At 41.9% G+C, this 17,926-nt stretch overlaps 1 protein-coding gene across 1 annotated transcript; it reads right to left on the minus strand.

Annotated features, from left to right (window-relative positions):
- Positions 1 to 412: 412 nt before the first annotated feature.
- sin3b (SIN3 transcription regulator family member B) lies at positions 413 to 17,225 on the minus strand. Its single transcript, XM_080472711.1, has 19 exons — positions 16,691 to 17,225; positions 15,101 to 15,207; positions 14,525 to 14,678; positions 13,421 to 13,786; positions 12,894 to 13,049; positions 12,362 to 12,490; positions 12,101 to 12,190; positions 11,860 to 11,978; positions 11,381 to 11,594; positions 10,815 to 10,931; positions 10,398 to 10,636; positions 9,767 to 9,950; positions 8,057 to 8,924; positions 7,764 to 7,933; positions 7,492 to 7,665; positions 5,840 to 5,932; positions 5,643 to 5,737; positions 1,913 to 2,111; positions 413 to 1,742 (listed from the first exon to the last, which is right to left on the minus strand). The coding sequence occupies exons 1-19, from the start codon at positions 16,799 to 16,801 to the stop codon at positions 1,506 to 1,508; spliced, it is 3,822 nt and encodes a 1,273-aa protein (XP_080328837.1). The 5' UTR covers positions 16,802 to 17,225; the 3' UTR covers positions 413 to 1,505.
- Between the last annotated feature and the right edge of the window lie 701 nt (positions 17,226 to 17,926).

Genomic DNA, 17,926 nt, shown 5'->3' on the forward strand with positions numbered 1-17,926 from the left:
GCTCCACCTCCTTCAAAACCCAAATCAACATCTACTTCAACCTCCCTTTCCCGTTTCCTCTCCAAGGCAGATAAATGCAATTTCACTACTGCACAACAGCACTGCCAGACATGCCTTTATGGATTTCATTTCACTTAGTTTGGGGATGGATTAGTTTCCTTTTCTCTTGTGAATGCTTCCCACAGGTTAAGATGACATCTTCTGTTGATTCAAACCAAAAGGATCATTCTGTCATCAGAACAACAGCAGGCTCTCTTCTGACTGTAGTTTACGCTCTATGCTAGTTTGCACTGTGTCATGAGTTTTCATTTAAATTTACGAGCTCCGATTACACATGCAGCCACAGGATTGCAGGGGGTTGTATTCAGCCAGTCGCAAACGTTTCTCTGAAGGCAGCAAACAATCTGCCAGTCAACATCTAAGAAGGTCACAACTAGGTTGTTTATTTTTAATAACTGATACAGGATAAATGTTATACATTCTATTTTAACACTGATATTTTACTTTTATTTTAATCGTCAGTATGCAAAAAAAGAATGCAAAGTAAACATTTGGTGAAATCATGAATATCATACATAATTTGACTGCTTCATCAATATCAAACCAAATATTTTTAAGGACTTCTTGTTGCCCTGTAATAAATTGTTTCGCTACAACACAAAAAAGGGGAAAAAAAAAAATACAAAAAGAAAAACAGAAAAGAAAATACAAACATCTAGAGATGGCTGACCGCAAACACTGTAAAGAACCACTTGATCTTTAGATGTATCAATCAACTCCTGTAAATGCATATATAAAAGTGCAGGACTCCTGTTGTATATATGCACATACAGCAATAATGCAGTTACTATAGTTCTGTAGTGGACCTACAGACAGACAAAATGAAGAGAGCAGGATACACAAACATACACATAATAACCATCATCTCTTCATATAAACACACATAAATCAACCAACCAACAAGCAGAAGGCTCCCTGGCTTTAGAAGTAAGAACTACACTTGACGGATAAAAAAAAGAAAGGAAGAAAGAAACAGACATTCACATTTCTGAAACAAATTCAATGATCTCTCAACTTTTCACCTGATCGACCATCTCTGTCTGTCAGTGTCACCAACTTTACCAGAGAAGCTTAAATGATGAAGATGATTAACTTCGTTTGTGCCATTGTGTCCAAACTCACTTCACTCTGGTTGATTACTTCACTGTCTGTTGGTCCTTATTCCCACTTCATCTTCACACGGCGCACTCATTCACTGACTCACTGTTTCTGCCACTTTCTTCATCCATGAGTGAGTGAATGAACACGTTGTGGAGGAAGGAGGAGAAATGGGGCTGCAGCTGTTTATGTTCAGTGTGCAGATGTCCTTTAGTCCATGCATTTGTGTGTGTGTGTGTGTGTGTGTGTGTGTGTGTGTGTGTGTGTGTGTGTGTGTGTGTGTGTGTGTATGTGTATGTGTATGTGTGTGTGTGTGTGTGTGTGTGTGTCCATTCTTACATGGGCCTCTATGGTGAGGAAGGGGCTTTGCTACTACTGTAATGAACTTGGTATCTGTTGACCGCTTGCCCTTTCACCTCAGTCGACAGACAGGTGGTCTTGCAGGGTATGATGTCCTCCTCTTCCTCGCCCATTAGCCAGTTCTGCACGGAGCGTTCAGCTGAAGCTGTAACATGACTGGCCAGCCACTCATGGTGCCACTTGTCAAAGCGTTCATGCTGGCTTGCTGCCACTCTGTGCTGTGACTGTGGAGGAAGGGAAGCTGTCAGATCCTTGTTTGTGAAACACCAGACAGACTTTAGCAGGCAGCAAATGTACAAGTCGGATTGGCTTTATCACAATGTTACTTAGCTTTAGCAAAATGCCGACAACACGCCACATCAAAGACTAAATTTCAATACAAACTTCAACCTACCTTCCTGGCCTTGACCAGCGCACCACGGCGGTACATATAGTCCTCAGAGTTCATGACAAAGACCATCTTGTGGGTGTTCAGTTTGAATCGACAATCCAGACTTCCAGCATTTTCCACCCCCAGCTGACGGTGCCACTCTCTCCTGCAGCGCATTGCCTCCACCTGTCTCACCTGCCAGCGGCGGAAACGACGCAAGTTTCTGAGAGAAGACACATTCATTAGGTGGATTCAAATATTTCTGGACATTCTTAGTGCAACTGACAGTCACATCATTAAGAGCTTGCTTATATTCACAAATGTATGACTAAGGGGATGATAGAGCTTTCTCAGTAACACAGTTAAGAGACATGCGGGTGCAAACTGGTCTATACACCGATTCAAAATGCACCAGTTTCACAAGTTTTTACTGGCTGAAACAACTGAACTTAAAATGTGTGTAGCTTCCTACTCTAATGAAGAATATAAAAAGTTACAAATAAAAGTGACACTGTTGGGCCCATGTTATCTGACGACACTTTAACTGAAGTTGTTTTGTTACACCTGAACTGCACTGTAAAGACTCAGCCTTTTAACACCAAGGTTCTTAGAAATACTTTTACAATCAAATGTTATTGTTGAAACGTCCCGTTGAAGGCCTGGTAGAAATACACCACCAGCCTTAAGTCAATGTTTATTCTTTATCTTCCGACTATTCACATTGTAGATTCTCACTGAAGGCATCAAAACTAAGAATGAACACATATGGAATTATGTTGTAATCAAAATAGTGTGAAATAACTCAAAACATGTTTTATACTTTAGATTCCTCAAAGTAGCCACCCTTTGCTTTGTTGACAGCACTACAAACCATCGGGCTTCTCTCAGGCCACGTTCACAAGTACCTGGGTTTTTACAAAACTTGACATTTTCCTCTCTACCTTTAAAAAAAAAAAAAAAAAAAAAAGGTCTTCATTTACACGGACGCTTATATACACCTGGGTCAGAGCTGGTAGAAAGTATAGTAAGTATAAGTATAAAGTGCATGGCACTGTTGTGTCACTGCCACGATCAGGAAGAAAATGTAAGCTATCACCTGTTGCTGAGAGAAAATTGGTCAGGAAAGTCAAGAGTCACCCGAGAACCACCAAAAAGCGGATCTGCAAAGAATTAGAAGCTGCTGGAACACAGATGTCAGTGTCCACAGTCAAGCATGCTTTATATCGCCATGGACTGAGAGGCTGCCGTGCAGAAAGGAAGTCCAGAAGCGGCACCTTAAGGCTCGACTGAAGTTTGGCGCTGATCACATGGACAAAGATAAGACCTTCTGGAAGAAAGTTCTGTGGTCAGATGAAACAAAAATTTAGCTGTTTGGCCACAATGCCCAGCAATATGTTTGGGGGAGAAAAGGTGAGGCCTTTAACCCCAAGAACACCATGCCTACAGGTCAAGCATGGTGGTGGTAGTATTATGCCCTGGGGCTGTTTTGCGGCCAATGGAACTGGTGCTTTACAGAGAGTAAATGGGATAATGAAGAATTCTTCAGGATAATCTAAAATCATCAGCCCGAAAGTTGGGTCTTGGGCGAAGTTGGGTGTTCCAACAGGACAATGACCCCAAACACACATCAAAAGTGGTCATTCTAGCCTGATTTAGCAATTCCATTAAGGTTTTAGAATGGCCTTCCCAAAGTCCTGACTTTAACCCCATTGAGACCATGTGGACAATGCTGAAGAGTCCGTGTCAGAAAGCCAGCAAATTTAGCTGAACTGCACCAATTCTGTCAAAGATTCAACCAGAAGCTTGTGGATGGCAACCAAAAGCGCCTAATTGAAGTGAAAATGGCCAAGGGACTTGTAACCAAATATTAGCATTGCTGTATGAATATTTTTGACTCAGCAGATTTGGTCACATTTTCAGTTGAATGATAATAAATTCATAAAAGAACCAAAATTCATAAATGTCTTTTGTGTCAAAAAAGTATGTGTTCCAATCACTCTATCACAGAAAAATAAGAGTTGTAGAAATGATTGGAAACTCAAGATTGCCATGACATTATGTTCTTTACAAGAGTATGTAAACTTTTGAACACAACACTAAGTAAAGAGAAACAACAGTCCATCATTACTTTAACAACTGAAGGTCAGTCAGTCTGGAAAATTGCAAAAACTTTGAATGTGTCCCCAAGTGCAGTTGCAAAAGCTGTCAAGCGCTACGACGAAACTGGCTCACATGAGGACCGCCTCAGGAAAGACAGACCAAGAGTCACCTCTGCTGCTGAGGATAAGTTCATCCAAGTCACAAGCCTCAGAAATCACAAGTTAACAGCATCTCAGATCAATGCCGCGCAGAGCTGTAGTAGCAGACACATCTCTAGATCAACTGTTGAGAGGCCTGTATGGTCAAATAGCTGCTCAGAAACCTTTGCTAAGGAAAAGCAACTAGCAGAAGTGATTTGTTTGGGTCAAGAAACACAAGGAATGGACATCAGACCAGTGGAAATCTGTGCTTTGGTCTGATGAGTCCAAATTTGAGCTCTTTGGTTCCACTCGCCAAATCTTTAGCATAATTTCCACCGAGCAGTATGCAACGGTACGGTAAGGCAAAGCATACCCAGACCCAAATCTGTTGCGCGGTTTCATCACAGAGATTAATGTAGGTGGGGTTGTGAACATCGTGTAACAACGCAGGTATGCGACGTCATTACGCAACAGTAACCGCAGGACCAACGCAGAACACATGTGGTACTTCACGACGCAAACCCATGAGCCTCCGTTCTCTGTGACACAGCTTGGAATACATTGTCACTATGAAAAGCAGTGTCCAGCTCCCGCTGAATCTCTTCCTCTCCGGTTATGCAAAGGAGCGTCTGCACATTGTCGGAAGACCAGGGTGCTATGTAGAGTGCCGATATTTCAATGAACCGAGTAACAAAACAGCCAGTGTGCACAAAGTGGCATATGTAAACCACAACAGTGGGGTTTATATGGCCAATGAGATAATTAAAGATTTTACCAATCACTACCAATCAACAGACGGCCATGTAGTCCCTGCTCTTTATGAAACCTGCACCAATGTGATAGGTACCTCGACGGAGGGGTTACGAAAAATCGTAACCATTAGGTACGGTTCTTTCTGTACCATTCACAACTTTTGTAAGTGAAGACACATTCTACAGTGCAGTGGAATTGAGGCTTTTGTGCAAAGTAGAAAAGGTGAACGGCTTGTTTCTACATGCATCGTTTCCACTGTGACGCATTGAGGAGGTGTGATGGTGTGGGGGGGAGCTTTGCTCTCAACACTGTTGAAGATTTATTCAAAATGGAAGGCACACTGAACCAGCATGGCGACCACAGCATCCTGCAGTGACATGCCATCTCATCCAACTCATCCAGAGAATCCAAGATTATGTAAAGCAGCAATTGAAGCAAAGGGTGGCTATTTCACACCGTTGTGTTTATGACAAAATTCCATATGTGTTTATTTCTATGCATTTTGATGTCGTCAGTGAGAATCTACAACGTAAATAGTGAAGAAAATAAAGAAAAAACATTAACTGAGAGGGTGTGTCCCAACTTTTAACTGAAGGTTACATTGTGGCAACTTGTCAGCAAATTAATTTAAGATGAAATGTACTACTTCTTGTATACAAAACACTCCTACAAACTGGTAATGATGTGAACAGGTTATTGCATATAAAGCAGCCAAAATGCACAAACAACATGTGTAGATACAATATGTTAGATGTTCCTACCTGGGTAGGAATACAGGTTTGAAGAAGTATCCTTCTGCTTGAGAACACAGGCTGGACTCTGTTCCTACAAAGTGCTCCATGTAGCTCGATAGGCACTGAGGGAGATAAAAATCAAGTCAAATTTCAAATTTAATAGATTCTTTTCCATACTTAAGTGTTGAAACAAGTTCAGAAATAGTCTATTGACATCCATTCACCTGCACGTCAAGTGGATCATCAGCCTGAGCCTCCTCAGTGTCCAACAGTTCGATTGTCATCGTCACGTGACCTTTGTTTTGGATAAACATGACCTGATGGCAAAGAAACAGAACCAGACCACATGTGGATAAAGTCACTCCAGGTAAATACAAATGGATTTATATTTTAAGTAAACATATTAAAGTTCAGAGCTGTGAACAAATAATGATACTTAGATGCATATCAATATTTTTTCTTCAACAATATGACATTGATATTCCAGCCCCAATACCAATGTGGCATTAAGTAAGTGGACACAGAGTCCGTCCACCAGTGCAGCAGACATCTGTGCAATGCGGATTTGCCTTTTCAAACGGGGAGTGACGCGAGTGTTGAATTTAATCCTGGGGACACTACTATGAGCACCTTCGTCTTTAAAAGCAGTTGTCTGAGTTGATTTTTGTTTCAAAACAGAAGACGGAAGTAATGAAATGGACAAAACGAGGGCCGTTAGCGAACACTGCCACACTGCAATAAGGTACAGTCAGGTAACATGACCAACTTGCATAGTCACATAGGTCAGCAGCAACGTCTGACCTATGTGCCTGACTCTGCAAAAAGTGCGATATTCGCCCCCAGTCCTCAGACATGTGGTATGATGTAAAAGGGTGGGACATAGCAGAAAACGATTGTGCCATTGTCACAGACGTCGAATCCAACATGAGCAGCACCGCTTGCTGGAATGTTGCATTTGAAGCATTTTGCGCACACACTTAATCTGTTGTTGCAGAGTTAGGATTAGGCTTGTTGGGAAATTGAGGTGTATCGTGAATTTTTGCAGATGCAGCACTCCAGCTCCCTACGCTGTTACCAGATGGAGCAGCACCAGACATGACATGCTCCACAGTTCCCTTGAACAGAAACCATGTCAGTGCAGGACACTGCACATTTTTTTTGTCTTTCTGGAATTATCGCTCACATTTCAGTTCAGTTAAAAGGCTTGAACTTAAATACAAATGACTTGTATTCTCTCTTTGTGCACGCAGACTAAATGCGCTTTTTTAGGTTTTCAGGGTTTTTTTTAGGATAAGCTTGAATATATGAACATTAATAAACAAACTTTGTTGATGTTTGCAGTATTGGGTAAACTGGTTGATTTTTTTTTCTTCCAATCAATAGGAACATCAGAATTAATTAAATGAGTTTAACTAATACAGCAATCTATTACAACATTATTTTAGATGCTTTACATGGGACTTTAAATTCTTACATATCACATCGAGCCAAAGTACACATCATATCATGATTTTCCTGATGTGCCCAGGGCTACGAAGCTTTGTTCACATCTTTTTATGAAAGTGCAGTTTAGAAGTTTCATGTTCAAAAATCAGTTAATATCACTGGAAGGACTACAAAGAACTTTCTCAAAGATTTTGAACATAAAGTCTTAAAATGGTCAGGAGTAGTGACCCACAATAATGTTCTCTTTTCCTTCGGTCATAGTCATTCTATCTTAACAAAAACCTTTTCAAGTCCTTAGTGATTTGAGATGAACTGAGGAGCTGAAAAGAGAAAATAGAACCAATACAAAACACAATCACTACTTCATAAGAGGGAGAAATTTGTCAGGGACAAATATGTTATCTAAACACCTAAGAGGACTTTTGATCACCTTGAAGCAGTTTTCTTCAGCCATGACTCTCTCGGCTTTCCACTGGTAGCTGGTCTCCCAGGCTGCTCTCACACACTGAGAAGAGAGATTTCCTCCAGCTGCACCCCGCTTGCGCTCAGCCAGGTAAACGTCAACCACCTGTAGACACACCTCATCGCTCACCAGATGCTGCAGCTGAGGGCGAGAAAAATTTAAGGAAAATTGTAAACCATGAAATGTGAAACTTTACAGTTTGATTTAAGGCATTCAGTGTTCAGGGAAGCTCCTCTTACCTGCCGAACAATATTGTGGATGACTTTGTCGATGGTAAAGCCGATGTACGCATGGATGGTGAACATCTCTCGCAGTGTGTCTTCGTATTGGTTGGAGTCCAGGTTTCCATCGAGAAGACTGCGCACCATATCAAGGAAGGCTGGATAGTATTCTTCCAACTCAACTTCACCTGCAGAAGCAAAGCGGATGACACATTGGTTATAGCAGCATGACTCAAGCTGAAAATGACAACAGAATCCCACTGATAAAAAGATATTTAGATGAATCCATTTTAATAAGTAGCTGAACTTACTGGGCTGTTTGAGGCGTAGTTCCATGGCAAGGTCGCAGGCCTTTTCTCTCCTTCCCTCCGTCATCAGCAGCCGCTCTCTGCTCTGCTCAGCTCGGTGCTCCAGCAGCTGCCTTTCAGCTTGTCGGTAAACTCGCAACAGCCGTGAGCACAGAGTTTGGTGAAGCCGCAAGAAGAAGTACCAGTTGTTGTTAACAAAGAAAAGGTTGTAGACACCATCCATCTCTTTCTGGTGCTCTGCTTCAGGGTCTCGCAGGTCCACTTTCTCCACCACTACACCTGACCCCGTCTCCATGGGTGTAGATCCAGGAGTTGAAGTAGTAGTTCCTGCAGGCTGGCTCATGCTACTAGAGGTTGTGGAGGCCTCTGTGTCTGTGGGTTGAGGTGGGCTGCAGCGCCTCCTCCTGGACTCACCGTTGAGGTGCTGTTGTGGTTGGGACTGCATCTGGGACTGGGCAGTTGGAGGCTGAGATTGACTACTTGCTGTTGCTCCCAATGAGTTATTAGAACTACCATTTCCTCCTCCTCCTCCTCCACCTCCACCTGCTGCTGCTCCACCTGTCCCCCTCTCTCCTCCCTCCTCCTGCTCAGCTTCTTCATCTGTCCATTCTTCTGTATCACTGAGCTCACCACGGCGGGAGAAGAAGAGGTCAGGAACAAAGTGCTGGATGATGCGCTTGATGTGGTCTTTGTCATCTTTGTGGATAGTAGGCTGACGCTTGACATGGTAGATTATCAGAGATGCAGCATCCTCAAGGATCTGCTTGTCCTCATATGTAAACACCATGTGTGGCTCACTGGATGAGGCAGAACCCGAGCCATTACGGCCTTGTTGGCCAACTCCACCCTCCTCTGTGCTTTGCTCTTGACGCTAAGATAGACAGGCAAATAAGAATATAGATAAATAAATAGGCTACACAGTAATTAATCTAACAAAATTAAATCTGATGTGTAAACTGGAATGTGGAAGCTACATCGCAGTTTAAGTTTTCATCCAACAGCAGGTTTACAAAATAAAGAAATAGCTTAATGTAGGTCCCCCTTGTAAACGAGATGTTGCATCTCAAGGGGCTTTCCTTACAATAAATTAAATTCAAATAAATTCAATTCTCCAAATAAAGTTAGTTAAACTTCACCTAATACCTTTAAACTATGTCACATCATTTATGTGGGTAGCATGTAAATATACCTCCAATGTCATTTAATCACTTAATAAACAGCTATGTTTGAATTAAAGAAAACATTACAGAAAAATCACTTTTTGTTGGGATTATATGCATGATGTGGTATTTTTGTTAACCCCTAACAAAAAACGTTAACCCACAATGCTAATCTAACGCTAATGTTAATGCAAGAGAAGTGTACATTAAGAAAAGCATCGTCACAAGGAATAATTTACATGTAAAAAAACAATCTATCAGACAACTGTCAATCTAGAAATGTCCTCATACTGCTGCATATGAGTTTATTTTGTTTTTAATTCAAAATTAGTCTCATCTTTTGTGTCTTCTGACTCTGTAGTCCTGCAACTAGATGTTTTCACAAAAATGTGCTGGTTGTCATGGCACAGCCCACAGTGGGTGGGTGACTGACCCCACCAGCTTCCTAGATGTTATTTCATATTATTGTATGTATGTCACCAACCAAATTCATCTTATAGATTTCCCCCAATTGTGTTTCGTATTAGTGACGTGACAAAAAAAAAGTTTTTACCTCATCATAGACACTTTCAATCTCATTGAGAAGACTTTTTGAGCGCAAAGCCTTCATGTCATTCTGTTTAAAGTTGACTCCTTGATGGTCGAGCGACTTCAGGTAGGCCTTTTCATACTGCTCCCTCCAAATCTTATTGAAACCCTGCTGGGCCTCTCTCCACTCTTCCTCCTTCGCTTTCAACCTGCAGAGGGAAATAAAGCTTTAATGATGATGCTGCTGCTTCACAAAAAATAGCTTTGTGCCACGTTAACATTTTGTCAGAGTAAATGCTTGATTGTATAAGTTTGTGCCTCTTTTTCATAATATTTAATTTCTATGGCACGGCACTGCCTTGTTAGTAAGAACCTTACTGACTTCTCGTCAAACTTTTCCTACATATTCTAAGCTGCCTTAACGCTCAATCCAATTTCAATATTAAATTAAATATTGCTTCTCAACTGCAATCTTATTTCTCAAATTATAGTGAGATATACATATAAAATTAGTTTGTCAAATGGACATTATGTCACTGCTTGTTTATAAGAAAGCACAGAAATGAATATTGCCCACCACACATGACAGAAATCACTGCAAGTGCTTCTGAGAAAAATACAAAAAATTTAAATGGAAAAACAAATGCAGTGCTGACCTCTTCAGCACTAAAGGCACGGCAGAAGCAGGACTTCTTTTCAGTCCCTCAATTATCTCAGGGGCTTTGTCACCATAGATACGATACACAGCCCGACGCTGAATGACCTCAGAGGTCCCGCCCAAACAGTCGTCTAATCTGAATCGATCCTGATCTTCTGGTGAAAGTCGCGACAGCTTCTTCTGGACACTCTCCAACACCCTGATGGTGGCCAGGTTTGTCTCCAGAACCACGTCCAACTGCAAGAGTTACAGTCAGAGATTTTAGAAGTAAAACTTCAACTACAGTACAGTGATAGCTGCTGTGAGGGTTCGACCAGTCTCTTGTCAAAAAGCAAGTGAGGACAGATTAGATACATTATTGAGTAAATTGCAATGCAACACAACTTTGTAACAAATTATCATTAGATGTAAGCACCTCGAATCTTTCATCCTCGCATCGATGCAGCTGTTCCTCATATGGAGTCTTCTTTGAACTCACAAAGGTGGAGTCTTCTGACCATGAAGGAAATGACACCCAGGTGTCATTCAATACCTACACAGACAAATGAAAATTCAATACACCTGAGACAGTCTTGACGGCACAGAATGTCACAATGACACTGTAACATACGTTTGTACAGTGCGTTTATAAGTTAATTCTTCTGTCTGCGATGGCATGGACAAGCACAAAGATGCCATGTACACGTTTCTTGTCCCACTACAATACTGATCTACAGGTGGCAGTAATGTGCCACACAATGCAGCACTGCACCAGAATTGGCAGAAAAAAGGAAGACCGTTAGCACAAACCAACAGAGCAGGAGAAAACTCTGCAAATCGATTACAAGGATGGAAATTCCTTTTGCAAGTATCAGATTTAAAAGATACAGGTATGCTTGAGCAGTGACACATGAAACGTTGCTTATAATGCAAAGGTAAAGCTCAACTTAATTCAAAAAAAAACAAACTGGGATTTCTTTGGTAAACTTAAAGTGGGTGTACCTCCTTGCATAGGGCAGTTCGCCCACTGCATTTAGGCTGCTGGTAGGTCTTGGGCAATGCTCTATAGCTGGACCCCAGGCGCTTGCAAGAGGCATAATCCACCTCTCTGCCTCCTCCCCCCTCCATGTAACGATCAGACAGCCCTGACACAGCATGAGAGAGCTCTTTGTCCCCCAGAAATGACTTGAACTGTGTGTAGAGTTCGGGAAATTTCCTGGCGAGAGATGGTTGAAATCATGAATAATAGAAAAATCAGGACATTAGCTGAGCTCAAGTCAAGTGTTTACCACTAATATAAAAAAGGTGTTCTGCAAATAAAAATTCTGTATGGTACCACAACGATGACCATTTTAGGTCTAAGCACCACAAATGTGTTAGACTTTCTACATATAAATAATCTGTTGATTTCATAATTTCCATCCCTTTATCAAGTGATTTCCTCAAATTAATTCAGGTCAAGTATCTTTCTGTCAACTCACCCCAGGAAAGGTGTAACAAGCTGAAGCAACTCGGCTCCCGAAACTACCTCCTGGTTGAACAAGGCGATGCAGCGCAGGAAATTTTCATACACTTCCTGGCTTTTAAATAGGCGACGAACCTGAATGCAAGATGGATGGACCAAGAGATTAGACAAAACAATTTATAAGCAATATACAGATAGAAATAGCTGAAGTAAAGAAAACCAAACAAAAGTGGAATGGGTTCAAGCCAACATCTTGCCTTATCAAAGAAGGAAAACTCTCTCAAGACTCCATGTTTACCGACTGAAGCAAATGACTGGTCTTTGGTACAGGAATACTTCATTTTTTTCTAAATGAAAAAAAAAAAGCTACATTAAATGATCTTCATACACGCAAGTCATCTGTGTTACTGCAGTTGAAGCATGCAGCTTTTATAATGTGTTGAGTGTTTCAGACATCAAGGACATATGCATGCGTGTGTGGTTTTGCCCCAAAGAGTTTTCTTTAATAACGAAGGTACCTTGAGTAGTGGAGACATGTGCTGCAGAAGTACAGGCCTTGGCCTCTTTTTGTTCTGTTTGGTTATTGTGTCGTCGTCTTCAGGCCGTTTCAACTGTTCTTTACCCCCTGTTAGTGAGCTCCCTGTGAACTGCAGGAAAGAAAGCCAGAAAGTCAAACTTTCAAAACTATAATTACAATAAATGAAATAACATTTTCTCAATCACACAATAAAATAAGATTATTACATATATGGACTCAGTTGGGATCAAGTATGAAAATAAAAGGCAATTAATATAATACATTTAGGAGACCTTGTATTTGTTAATAACACTTTTAACTAATGTTTCAGAAGAGAAAATGTGTGTACTGCATGACCATTAAGTGTAACTAGGGTTATAAACAGACAGAAAGACATTTGAATTCAAATGAGTGAAAACGAACTTGTTGGGAGTCACCAAGACTGACTGCAAATGTTTAAGTCCTTAATGTTCAAAATGTTTCCTACTCTGAAAGTGGAATAACATCAGTTATGCTGCTGCTGCCTGACTAACCAGTGATCTCTTTGCGTCAGGTAAGAATTGTCCAAACTCGGCTAGTAGGTCTTCTTGTCCCTTGAAGAGACTGGCAACTTTAGAAAACACCTCATCTTCAGTCATCCCGATGCTGCCCCGGCTGCCCCGACTCTCCTTCACCTCAAGCTGCTCTTTCTGTGAGGTTAAGGAAAAAAAAAAAGTGTTCACATGTACAGAACAAATAAAGTACTATTCTTTGGCCTGGGTATACACTGGTCACAAACATTTGGCAAGATACAAGAAACTGTCAGTGTCCTCCACGCAAAAGATCACAGCAGAAATTTGACATTTGACTTTTATACTTGTTGTATTAATTTGAATTAAAACTACTTAAAGCATATGAGCAAATGACGCAGGTTCAATTATGAAATGCCATTGCTAGATACACCTCGTGGCAAAACTTTTCAGGTGAAAAAAACCCTCACCTTCTCGGTGAATTTAAAGAAAACTTTCTGAATGTACTACATTACATGTGCCCAAAACACAAGTCCTTATTCCTACAGTACCTGATAGGTGTGCAGAATCTCTAAGAAGGCTCTATAGATCTCTGGATGGTCCAGGAAACGGTTCTTGATTTTGTTTACATAGCTGATGGCACTATCAAACTCCACAGGGCTCGTCTCGGAGGCAGGTGGGGATACAGAGGAGGTGGTGGCCTGATTCTGGCTGTCTCTGTTTGTCAGGGGAAGTGAAAGCCTGCTGGGGGGCTCTGGGGGGCCTGCTGACGTTGAGGACGATATAGACTCTGATGAAGATCCCTTGACCTCACAGGCCTGTGCAGATCCAGGATCACTGTGGGTGGCAGAGGCACTACCTGAGGACATGGCCACTGCAGGACTGGTCTGACTTTTCCCCTGCTGGCCTGGGGACACCTGCACAAAACAATAACAGGGGAACTGTTGAAAGCGTAAATATAGCGCCACGTGAATTGGTATAGGCCATACCAGATCAAGACCAATATTTACTGGAAAAAAATTTTTTTTTATCATCATTTTATTTCTACAGAAAAAACAACACTTAAGCCTGACTGTGTAATTGAGGTTTAAAAACAAAACAAAACAAAAAAAAACGTGAACATAAGAAACATCTTCATTTTGGAAAGAAAATGCTATCTGATGCATTATATTTGTTGTTCATTTTTTAATTATTCTATCTTATCGTTGTTATCTCTGGCTTGTCAAGCGGCAGAGGAAATAGTCATTGCGAAGTGAAAACAATACAGCATGTGAAACTGAGGGGACTAAAAAAAGTTTGTTGCAAATTTACGCCGTGAATTCTATCATGAATGCACAAACATTTCATTGCATTCACAATTGCTTTGGTTTGGAGACATAAGTACAGAGATTAATAAAGGTTGCAATGATGTTCATACATGGATCAGAAATAAAAACAAAGTGTTTGTTTCGTTCTGATCAAATATAGAAAAAGGCAACACTGTGTTGGTCTATCTTATTTAAGTACCAGAAGATATTACAGCGACAGTTTGTATGAAGTATTGGACAGGTTTTTCTTTGAAAAGCAACATTCTCAACATCGCCGAAGCCTCTCAGTTTCCTCTTGTGCAGTAGTTTCCTCGTGCATCAAGTCCAAAAGTAAGAGCAGTGTCTTACCTGTGTGGAGAATGGGGATTGGAGGAAGGCTACCCCATTTTTCGGGACTTCTATTCGATATCCCGGTGGGAGGAAGGCATTGAAGCCCAAGACAAGGTCTGGGTGACCATGAAACAGTTGTGACACTCTGTTTATCACACCTGGTGTGTCGATGCTATTCAAGAAAACAGACACAGGTATTTTTGTATTGTGGTTAACAGGGGCAAAATAAGAATAATTTCTATCTAATGCATTGAAAGAAAGTAGGGTACAGTTTAGCTAAAAAAGAAAAAAAGAAAAAGAGAGAGAGACTATTTATTAATTCTAATTATAAACTCTGTTACCACAGAATTTACAAAATGATAATACCTGTTGAATTACTAGAGTACGAAAATCCACAATTGCATATTTACCGACTATCTTTGAAATGTCTGGTAAACCCTCGGGCAGAGCTATTTTGCAAAATCCTCACATGGTCTCCATCACAACTTTAAGACTTTGCATGGGAGGTTACTTAATTAAAAATGCACAAGTAATGCTGAAAAAAAAAAACTTTTGTCATACTAGTCATTAGATTGCAACAATTGCCACTCATACCTCTGTGATTTGAACTCTTTCATGATGTCGAGAAACTTGTTGTATATGCCTGGGTCATTCGCAAAACGAATTTTGACTTGGTCCAGATATGACAAGGCATCTTCAACCTGTGAAAAGAGAAAAATAAAACTGTAAAGCAAAGTCTGTTTCAACTGTGTGTGTGTGTGTGTGTGTGTGTGTGTGTGTGTGTGTGTGTGTGTGTGTGTGTGTGTGTGTGTGTGTGTGTGTGTGTGTGTGTGTGTGTGTGTGTGTGTGTGTGTGTGTAGTCGTTTTCCGCTACATCTGTGTACAGGCCATATCTTCACAATGTGTATAACCTCACAATTAAATATGACTCAAATAAATTCAACAAACCTATGCAACAGATCTTGTAACCTTAAGTATATGAGTAATGTACACATGGATGCACTAAAGTACATCATATTAAGAGGGACTGTTATCACACAGCCACTCTAATCGAGGAGGCCACAACATTAAAAACAGTTCAATGTTTTGCAGCCTAGTTCAATGGCACTGCAAAATCCACAACGTGACTACAACCAAGATGGAAAAAGGAAACCTTAGACAGTCCCATCGAGACTGAATATTGTCTTTGTCGGTTTGTTGTAGTGGGTCACACACACGACTGTACGACTGTACAGAATGAAGTGGACGAGCGCTTGCGGCATTTACTGACAGTTGTAGTGCAAAAAAATCCCCCCCCCAAAAAAAAAATCAACAAATCCAGTAGTGAGCTGTACAACTAACCGCCGAATAAATAAATAAATAAATAAGGGGACAAAATACGACCGACACCGTGCAGCTTTTGTTCACTGCCCACAGCTTTCAGTGTACAACAAACCGGGCTAGTTGAGGCTGCGACAGGAAAAATATGTGTTCACACAAAGCACTGTCACAAACAGTCCACCTCTGAAGAGGCTGCTCGGAGCTAACGCTAGCCAACAGCCAGTCAACTGACGATAATAACTCCACCAACACTTACAACACCTACCCGCATACAATGCGATTTATTTATATATTTATTTATTTTTACACAATACGTTTTAGTCCCAGCTGGTCCCCGGCCAACGATGTCGCGTTGGCATAAAACAGTGCGATGCATTAAAACAGTGCCTCAACAAAGAGAAGGTGTAATGAAGCTGCTGATGAACTGAATTAGCCGTCCCTGGCTAGCCTGGCTGACGTCCTCCACTTTGTTCAGGGTGGCTGAGAAAAAAAAAACCGAACAAGGAGGAACTTCCCACTAACCGAGCTCTGAGTTAACGTCTGCTGCTCCCGGTAGCTGCTCCCGCTAGCGTAAATAGGAAAGTATCGCCAACTGTGCCTTCCGAGTGTCACTCACACGACTCCCGAACCGAAAAAAACAGCCTCCGCGTCTAACCTCAAATGTCACCGTTTGGCTGTTCGGCAATGAATTACTTTTAATAGGCCAGCGAGCTAACTAACGCTAGCCAGCCGTTGCTTTCACTACTCTCGACGGCAGCGGGAGGAAAGAGAGAGAAAAGCTTCAAATCCTCGGCGCTGCTCGGACCAACAAAATGGTTGTGACTCCGAGGGACTTTTCCCTCGTCGTGTCTGTTGTCTTCTTACCTTCAGCTTCTGGAAGTGCTGCTGCTGCACTTGTTTTTGCGATATAACGTAAGGCTTGTCTTGGATTTGGTTTATTTGCTTCGCCGTGCTGTGCGTCTGAATCTTCGCCATGATCCCGGCGACGGGAGGCTTGAGAGCCGCTAACCACAACTTGAGAGGGAAGCTCCGGGGTTACCTCCAGTTGCTGGCTAGCCGACAAACCGTTCCCTCGGTCGGGAAGCCAGCCTGCCAGCGAGCGAACCCGACTTTGCCTAGCTGGACAGTCTCGGCACAGAGGCAGAAAAGGACGGAAAAGCCAGCGGAGAGTGCAGGGTGATGACAGACAGGCTGCTACTCGCCGCGACTTTGAGTAAACGCCGCCATCGAATCCAACAAGCGGAGGCAAGAAGCGTCGTAAAATAAGCTCGGGGACAATGGTTGCCGTTTATCGTATTTAAAGTAACTATCTCCTGTCTCTTTAAATTCGGCGGCAGCGGTCTTCTCTTGGCGTCCGGAAGCCAGAGTAGGAGTGAAAAATTGAAAGAGTGAAAAATGTAACTGCGCAGCCGCAACGATGGGAGGAGCCGAGTTCACGAGAATCAGATTGCTCCACTTCCCCTCCACTGCTACAAAGGAACAATGTTGCTCCGTGCTACATGGCGCTGCACATTTCACACGACCACACCACGGGGAAAGCACCGACCGAGAGACGTGATCGATTGTGGGCTATAGATCGAAATCGACTGTCCATTCAGGAGACGTGTGTGTGTGTGTGTCTCACGGAGACTGGTTATTCTTACAGTAAAAGAGCTGCAGGCAGGTCTCACCAACTCAAAAGTTGTTTTTAAGACGACTGGTGCAGGTTAACAGAACAAATGATTAAAGAAAGCATACTCATAAACATCACAAAGTGTTTTTATAGCCGTGTACTCAAAATGTACTTGGACAGTGTGGTCACAGTGACATTTGGAATAGATGTGTTTATAAATCACCTTGGTAACTACATTAGACTATCCCCCTGCTCCAGGCTTGGAGAGCTTCTTTCTACATGGAGTTTGCAGCCCCCCCCCCCCCCCCCCCTAATAGTCGAAACATGCTTTAAGGTTAGTCGCTCATTGTAACATTGGTCAGAGGTGGGAATGCAAGTTTATCTTTGTGTTTGCTTTGTGAGTGGGACTGTTGGCCTATCCAGGATATACCTCCCTCCACCCATAGACATCTGGGCTTGACCAAAGCTCCCGACTATGATAGAGCAGA

The sequence above is a fragment of the Lipophrys pholis genome (genome assembly GCF_963383615.2).
Source record: "Lipophrys pholis genome assembly, chromosome: 10".
Classification (NCBI taxonomy): domain Eukaryota; kingdom Metazoa; phylum Chordata; class Actinopteri; order Blenniiformes; family Blenniidae; genus Lipophrys; species Lipophrys pholis.

Bases quoted from the DNA above. Each gene is read 5' to 3' on its own strand.
- sin3b (XM_080472711.1), bottom strand. From the start codon at position 16,801: ATGGCGAAGATTCAGACGCACAGCACGGCGAAGCAAATAAACCAAATC. The intron at 15,208-16,690 runs GTAAGAAGACAA...CTCTTTTCACAG, and splicing joins AGCACTTCCAGAAGCTGAAG to GTTGAAGATGCCTTGTCATA. The intron at 14,679-15,100 runs GTATGAGTGGCA...TTTCTTGAATAG, and splicing joins AAAGAGTTCAAATCACAGAG to CATCGACACACCAGGTGTGA.